Source organism: Magnolia sinica, chromosome 2, assembly GCF_029962835.1.
Source record: "Magnolia sinica isolate HGM2019 chromosome 2, MsV1, whole genome shotgun sequence".
NCBI lineage: Eukaryota > Viridiplantae > Streptophyta > Magnoliopsida > Magnoliales > Magnoliaceae > Magnolia > Magnolia sinica.
In genome coordinates, this window is record NC_080574.1 from 48,600,462 (window position 1) to 48,608,945 (window position 8,484).

Here is an 8,484-nt window from a genome sequence, read left to right on the forward strand (position 1 = left end):
AAGTACTCAGATCTAACAGAGGTGGAGAGTACACCTCAAATGCATTTCGAGATTTTTGTAGGGAACAAGGCATCAAACAACAACATACTACAGCGTAAACGCCACAACAGAATGGAATTGCGAAACAGAAGAACCGCACCATCCTTGACATGACGAGGACCATGCTGAAGGAGAAAGGCCTTCCAAAGAGCTTATGGGCAGAGGCAGCTACATGTACGTCCTACCTGCTCAATAAGTGTCCAACCAAGAGCGTCAGAAACATGACACCACAGGAGGCATAGAGTGGCTACAAACCGAGTGTGGCACACCTAAGGATCTTTGGGTGTGTTGCTTATGCTCAAGTTCCAGAAGCAAGAAGAAGGAAGCTTGATGAGCGGGGTGAAAAATGCATCTTCATCGGCCACAGTGAAGGATCTAAAGCCAATAAGCTCTACAATCCACTAACCAATAAACTAGTGGTGAGTATAGATGTGGTCTTTAGTGAGGAAGAAGTTTGGAAATGGAACGATGAAGAATCGACCAAAGATATTCTAGTCGAAACAGAATAACATGAAGAAAGGCATGACCGTCAAGAGCAAACACCCGTAATACCTTCTTCGACTGCATCATCAGTATGCAGAAGTCCAGGAGTACATTCCATCACTCCTGAAAGTACTCCATCAAGTCAAAATTTGGCCAGCTTGTCCTCACCCATGGCACCTATAAAAATGAAAAGCTTAAGCGACATCTATGAGTAAACTGAAGAGGTCAATATTTTCTACCTGTATGCAAATCATGAGCCTTTAACATTTCAGGAGGCTATAAAAGAAGAATGTTGGAGAATCGCTATGAAAGAAGAAATTCATGCCATTGACAGAAATGACACATGGGAGCTGACTACGCTTCCTAATGGTCAGAAAATTATTGGCGTCAAATGGGTGTACAAGATCAAGAGAAATGCTGATGGTGAGATCAATCGCTACAAGGCAAGGCTCGTAGCAAAGGACTACAAACAGAAGTACGGGGAGGACTATGAAGAAGTCTTCACTCCTGTTGCTCGCCTTGACATTGTGAGGATGATTATCTCCCTTGCAACCCATCACAGTTGGATGATCTACCAACTGGATGTGAAATCTGCATTCCTGAATGAAATTCTGGAAGAAGAGGTCTATGTTGACCAACCTGAAGGCTTTGTTATGCAAGGGGAGGAACACAAAGTATATCGACTAAAGAAAGCCCTTTATGGATTGAAGCAAGCTCCACGTGCTTGGAATGCACGCATCGACAACTATCTTCAAGAGAACGGCATCGCCCAATGTTTATATGAGCATGCAGTTTACATCAAAAAGAATGCTCATGGTGATATGCTTATACCATGCCTACATGTTAATGATTTGCTGTTTACAGGAAACAGCCGACCGATGTTTGATGAATTCAAGAAGGCCATGTTTAAGGAGTTCGAGATGACTGACGGAGGTCTCATGTCTTTTTTCTAGGCATTGAAGTGAAGCAACAACATGATGGCATTTATATATCTCAAAAGAAGTATGCCAAGGAATTGCTTGAAAAGTTCAAGATAGCCGATTGCAATGTCGTAAACACGCCTGTAGCAACGGGCTTAAAACTGAGAAAGGACGAAGAAGGAAAAAGCATTGACTCGACTATATTCAAGAGTCTGATTGGAAGCCTAAGGTACCTCACAATCACAAGGCCAGATATCGTCTACAGTGTTGGGCTTCTATGTAGGTACATGAAAGCATCAAAAGAATCACACTGCCTAGCCGCAAAAACAATCCTCAGGTATGTCAAGGAACAATGGAATTCATTCTTTTCTATTCATACGATAATGAAGCAATATTGTATGGATACTCAGATAGTGATTAGGGAGGTGACTAAGATGAAAGAAAGAGCACCACTGGTTATGTATTCTATCTCAGAACGACTGCTTTCATATGGAATTCGAAGAACCAGAGTGTGGTCGCCTTGTTCACATGTGAAGCAGAGTACGTGGTAGCATCGTCCACTGTCTGTGAGGGAATTTGGTTGAGAAACCTGCTAAAGGAGCTTAAGCATCCACAGGAAGAATTCATAGTTATGTATGTGGATAATAAGTGAGCAATGGTGCTAGCCAAAAATCCGGTATAGCATGGAAGAAGCAAACAAATTAATACCCGATACCATTTTCTAAGAGATCATGTGAAGCAGAAAACGATGAAATTAGAGTATTATCATACTATGGAACAGGTGATGGTTATTTTCACAAAGGCATTGCCGATAAATGCATTCAAATGACTAAGAATGATGTTCGGAATGAAGCCGGTTTTGGTTTGAAGGGGAGCGTTGGAAGTCCAAACCAATCCCATTGGATTCTCAAAAAAGAGTAAACGTTGGAGGAAGCTTCCAGTAACCAGTTGCATTCCTCCATACGGCTGTTCAGTTCCAGATGCCTTGAAAATATAGAATCTTGTAATATTTCTTTTAATATTTCTTATAGTAGTTAATATCATGCCCCTATAGTGTAATTTAAAAGGGCATTTTTATCTTTTCACCTTGGTGAAAAATATCTATATAAGGGAGCTCTTGTAGTCTGTTTGTAACTAAGACAGCAAGCTTGTAAGCAATAGTAAATAATAATAATAAAAAAAAAATTTCTTCTCAATCTTCATGTGTCCAGGGAGTTTGAATCTAAGGTTTTGTAAAGCCAAGAAAAGCCCTGGCTTATACAGCCAACAAAAGCATGGTAATCCTTCTGAATCACAGCATTACATAGATTGGTGGACGTGTGTTGATGTGACATTGTTTCGTAAACTCCACCATGATGTATGGATCATATCCATGCTGTTCATCCCTCGGTCAAGTGCATGGAATAATCTCACAAGAGAGTTTAACAAAACATTAATATGCATGGAAAAAGAAGCCTGAAAATATACAGATCCTATTGCCAGTGAAATGTAATTTAAGATTTACTGAGTAATACTTACAAGTTATGGTTGCTACCTCGGACCCAAGAGGGTATGACCCCAGTCAGCATGTTGCTAGTAAGATACCTACATTAAAAAATATAATTTCAAGAGACGGATTTCTAATTTGTGACAAAAATATCACCGAAGCATCATTGAGGGTCCAAAAATTACAGAAGGATTGTCCATTTTCCTGAAGTATCTAGCAAGAGAATTAGTGAAATTTCGGTAATGAATGTCTACTTTCTTACATATAATCTAGCACTGAGAGTCTTGAAAAGCTGCTTGGAATTTCTCTTATCAAATTGTTAAAGGAAAGGTCTCTGCAAGAGAAAATTATCGTCAGAAAAAAACTGGGGAAGATTCTCTCTGAAATGAATTTGTAAGTAACATGTATTCAATGCGTGTTCTCATCCATAGCAGGCCATGAGATTGAAGAGTGTAGTATATTGTAAAGAACACGGAATGCACAAAATGATTTTCCTTGTCCGGTAGCATGATGGATTAGCCAGTACATGGCAAAATAAACAAAGAAATGAAAGTGAAAGGCCAAATCGCCATGAATTTGGCATTGAATCACTTCAGTTTTGCACTTCCCTTCCTGATTTAACTTCTTTCCTGGGTTTTTATTTAGTCATCATGGTTTCACAACTTAAGTATGTAGCTAATAACTTCCACCCACAGTTTTAACAGCCTTTTTGTTGGTCCAGGAAGGAATATGTTAGAATTCTACCAGAGATGCAGTAGTAGATTTTACCAAGAGGAAACTATACAAACTTGTAAAAATCAACACCCATAGGCTCAGGGGAAACTTCCTTCATAGAGAGCATTTCCCACCCCAGATATAAAAATCCCAAATATGATTTCCTGCAACTAACATTGTCCATGAGCACAGATAGAAAATCAGATTGGCATAAAGTTACTTGGATCCCATCGAGCAACTCTGTAGAGATTCATTTAATGCTCCTAGCTCAGCAGAATTAGTGCCTGAAAAGATTGAAACATGTCAAACTTGTACTATCAAGAGAATATCCTGTGAGAGAACTGGAGGAGAAAACATATCGAAGGGGATTACTAGGCTTTATGTCATTTCCGTCAAGGTCCATAAGGCTCAACTCATCGTCATTAGCATCATCAGCAGTGGCATCGCTTTTACTAGAATTAACGGGTGGAACAAGTGCAGGAACTTCAAAGCACATGAACTGTGCAAAAAATGAACTCTGCAATTAAGTGGTGAAGGCAGTTAACAATCCCATACCCTACTAGGGTCTTAGTAAAAGCATAAGAATAGAGAAGCAACGCAGAATAACCTCATCCACAAGAAGAGGAATGAATATTGTAAGCATCTTCGAGTATGCTTCAGAAACTGTAGAAGTGTTTGCGCTGTTCGCAGCCTAATTAGAACCTGCAGAAGCTTCAAGCCAAACTGTTGGATTTCTTGATGCTTTGGTACTGGCATGAAGTTCATTCACAAACTCACGAGCTTGTCAATGATAGGGAAAATATAAAAAAATCTAGTACCCACACTTCCACAACAAACAAACCTACTGTTACTGTTAACCATCCCAATTCTGAAACATTAAAGTGGGCCATCATGCCCCATTGCAAGCTTTATACAAGCAGCTGAGTAACCTTCCGGACAAAGTGAGAGGTATGATTTTCTTAGACAAGGTTAGGCTTGGCTCTATCAGGGAAGGTTCTCGAGCTGAGAGAAGCCACAGATAAGTTTCTGTTCTTTCTCTTTTGTATAGTGTTTTCGATTTCTCTCCTGTTCTTACGATAGGCGTCCCTTGGGTTCTTTTTTCCCGGGGGACCCCCGAATGTAATTGGCCTCTTTGATAAATGGAAAGCTCCTTTTAATAGATAAAAAAATTTAAAAAAAAAAAAAAAAAAAAACTTTATACAAGTATAAACAAATGGAATGACAAAATATTAAATATAGTGATCAATATAATGACCTCATGAATAAAGCATGTAGATGGAGATGGGAATATTAGATTATCAAGATGATGAAATCAAAAACAGTTCTGACCTCTCGACGAAGCAGCAAATTAAGGGAATGACAATAAGCTTTCCTCAAAGGGCCCATGCAATTCTTATCAAGACTCTAGAAATTTTATAGTAATGAGGAAAAATGAGAAATGATTAGAGAAAGTGGAGAAGTAAAATCTTCTGTTAATGTTTATGCATTCCAGAAGAGTTCAAACATTTAAATGTTGTAGAAGGTGTGCATACGTCCTGCACTTGTATCGAACATCAGTATGATTAGGCCTCTTCAACTGCCCTCCCTATAAAGATACAAGAAAACAAATTGCACTAAGATTTTATCAACTATGACAACTTCCATAAATTGTCAGGAATACGACAGCAGGAAACTCAGAGTATACCTGAGAAATGTAATTCTTGTCACTTGTCATGAAATCCACAAGACTAGCAAAGTAACTTCTCAAGAATTCTGATGCGCGCCTAACAAATGTAGTTTTAGTTTTTCACGTTCATCACGCTTCTCCTTAACCTGTATGGATTTCAGTATCCAAATCTCAAATCCAAGTTAATCACACGACAGAAGTGAGAATGTTAATATGACAGAATAGAGAGTGAGGGCCTCTTTAGATGCACACCAAATTCATAAATCTTACAGATTTTTAATTGCCAAATTCAAGAATTATGTAATTGATGTGTTTAGGTTGGCCTTAATTGATAAATCCACTAATCTCACAATTAGAGGAGGCATAAATCATGGATGTGGGGATTAACAAAAAAAATTAAAAATTAAAATTCCCCAATTGGTCTAATGGCTACAATCATTCAATGAAAGTCATGTTTGAGAGGGATAAGCAAGCAAAGTGGACCCCACATGATGAAAAAGAATGAATATAACAAGGGGGAAAAAACAACAAATATGCTAATTAATGAACTTCCAATTTCATGAAGATCATGAATTGACTAGTTTCATGTATCCAAATAGGCCCTAATTCAGATATCTACAATTAGATTAAATAAAAATAGAAAGCCTGATGACCATCAAAAATTCTTTAGCAACTCCTGTGGATCAATTAGGAAAGCCTTGGTTGGTAGTGTATGGCTGGATATACACCAAGACATGATCTATTTTCATTTCCCCTGCTTTTTTCTTCTTCTTTTTTTTCTTTTTTGTTCAATTCCTATTCTACTTTATGGCCTTTGTCATAACCACGCAATGGCCCATACCCGATATTTGTAAGCATACCCTACTTTAAGTTCGCAATATCATGGGTTTTTGGACAGAAAGTGGAGACTCAAAACAAATTAAAAGAGGCAGTACACATACAGCTCTCTTTTTTTTTCTTTTTTTTTAAAGAAGAATTTCATATCATGACAAGATAGATACATGTATTTTGGGTCACCCCAATAGCACAAAAAGGGACTAGGGGGAGCCTATCGTGAAGGAAAGGAAAACTATACATGATCCGTCACCCTGACAGTACCCAACCCGACTTTATCTAGCACCACCCTAGTATCATGAGGATGGTCCCTAAGAGAGTGGAACATCCTGTTGGCTTGTGAGCTGCTGCCCAATCGAGCAAGGCCATCGGCCGGGCCGTTCCCTTCCCTAAGGATGTGAGCGAATCGAAATGACCCCCTCGAATTAAGGCTAGTGATCCGGGCCAGCCAATGGGCCCATTTTCAGCCTACCTGAGAAACACAGTTTAGCGCATCCACCACCAATTTGGAGTCAGACTCAACTATAACATATAGCTCTCATGTTTGCATAGCAAGTATCCAGATTTGGCACTTCTAGAGCATGCAAAGCACCAGTTAACCATTCACAAGCTTCAACATTATTTAGCATGCGTGCCTCGTCAAATGAGCCTCCGGTTAAAGATGCTGCAAACTGCATTGAAGGGAATATGGTTAGAAACTATACTAAGATGTATGTATTCTTTCTTTCTTTTTCTTCTTCTTTTTTTCTTTTTTTTTAATCGAATGAGTGTGCCAGGCCTTTGCAGTAGTGGAACATAAGGGCAACATTCGAGGGCCCTAGTAGCAAGCTACCGTGGGGCCCTCTACCACACGAAATTATTTAATATCATGTGGACAAATGGCCTATGTTTCAGATATTAAACTGATAAAAACAAATACTAAGCTCTTCATTCGAAAGTTATTCCACGAAGCGTGCATTGCCGTTGAAATCTCAAAGAATCATAAGTAGTTGAATTGCAATCAATGTACTATATTTTAAAGGAACATACCTCAGAAGGGACACGCAAACATTTGAGAAGCTTTTCAAGCTCTTCCATGAGTGATTTATTATTTACAGACTGCATCTCCAGCTTATTATTATGGGATTCTATCTGGATACCACCAACAGATCAACTTAAAAGGGGTAAAATTTCAAACTAAAAGGTGGCATCTTAAAATCAGCATACAATTGATGAAAACTAGCTGCAGACAGAGGAAGAAAAAACTATGAATAAATGATAGAGAATCCAGTTCAATAACCAACTATAATTGGATAGCTTTTATGTTATTTCAATTAATCTGAAAGAATAACAAGTGACTAAAATCCCGTCACTAGTAAGGAACACAGCTTAGTGGATACAACTTAAATAGTTTTAATCAATAAACAAGAAAAGGAACAAGATATATCAATGGATAATCTAAAGTAGCAAATTATGGAGGTTTGAACCTTCATTTTTCTAACCAAATGATTTCCCGAACAAAATGCATCAAAAAGCCTGAAAAAAGAAACCAAAAGGTACAACATCTCAAACATTGTAGCCCATGGGAAACACAAATAGAGGAAGATATCAAACCTATGGAGAGAAGCTTCACGTGTGTTTCTTCGGGTAGGATCTTCACGGCAGAGACGGCAGAGATGTTGTGGAGAGAGAGGGAGGAGAATGTGAGAGATGGAGCAGAGATCGGGAGGGAGAGAGAGGATTAGGAAACGGAGAGAGAGAGAGAGAGAGAGAGAGAGAGAGGATTGGGAAATGGAGAGAGAGACAGGGGATTAGGGAACAGAGAGAGAGAGTGTGTGTGAGAGAGAGAGAGAGAGTTGAGGTTGTTTTGGGCGCGGCTCTGTTTTGAGCACGCGCCCAAATTTCAGCAACCTTTCGTTTTAGGGATTGTGGACGGTCCTGACAGGGGCTCTGTGGGGCCCACCATGATGTATTTGTTTTATCCATTCCGACCATTAATTCTATTAAATTATTTTAGTTTATGATCCCAAACATAAGGTATATTGAAGGCCCCAGTGGACCACACCATAGGAAGAAAATATGATTTAATCTCCATGTTTCCTACCGTGTGGTCCACTTAAACCTTCGATCTAGCTAATTTTTTATTTCATGCTCTAAAGAAATATTTCCAAATAGATGGACGACTTAGATAGAACATATATATATATATTTAGGCCCCATAGAGCCCCTTACAACACCGTTAATTATTAATGGTGTGTCAATTTTTTAGCTACAGATTAAAACTGTAGTAACTGTAGCTACGGTTTATATCCGTAGCAAAAAACTAATGTGGTCTGTATCCTTTGCCCCTTTTTTTGGTAGTG

At 38.8% G+C, this 8,484-nt stretch overlaps 1 protein-coding gene, 1 long non-coding RNA gene and 1 pseudogene across 2 annotated transcripts; all 3 read right to left on the reverse strand.

Annotated features, from left to right (window-relative positions):
- Positions 1-3,556: 3,556 nt before the first annotated feature.
- LOC131228690 (exocyst complex component SEC3A-like) lies at positions 3,557-5,061 on the reverse strand. Its single transcript, XM_058224536.1, has 4 exons — positions 4,963-5,061; positions 4,250-4,414; positions 4,015-4,159; positions 3,557-3,926 (listed from the first exon to the last, which is right to left on the reverse strand). Exons 2-4 carry the CDS (start codon positions 4,283-4,285, stop codon positions 3,859-3,861), a joined length of 249 nt encoding a protein of 82 aa, XP_058080519.1. The 5' UTR covers positions 4,286-4,414; positions 4,963-5,061; the 3' UTR covers positions 3,557-3,858.
- Positions 5,062-6,685: 1,624 nt separating this feature from the next.
- Positions 6,686-7,895, reverse strand: LOC131228701 (uncharacterized). Its single transcript, XR_009163071.1, has 3 exons — positions 7,736-7,895; positions 7,172-7,364; positions 6,686-6,813 (listed from the first exon to the last, which is right to left on the reverse strand). It is a non-coding gene; the product is annotated as an uncharacterized LOC131228701 (long non-coding RNA).
- LOC131238080 (U2 spliceosomal RNA) lies at positions 6,905-7,084 on the reverse strand (annotated as a pseudogene).
- Positions 7,896-8,484: the final 589 nt, after the last annotated feature.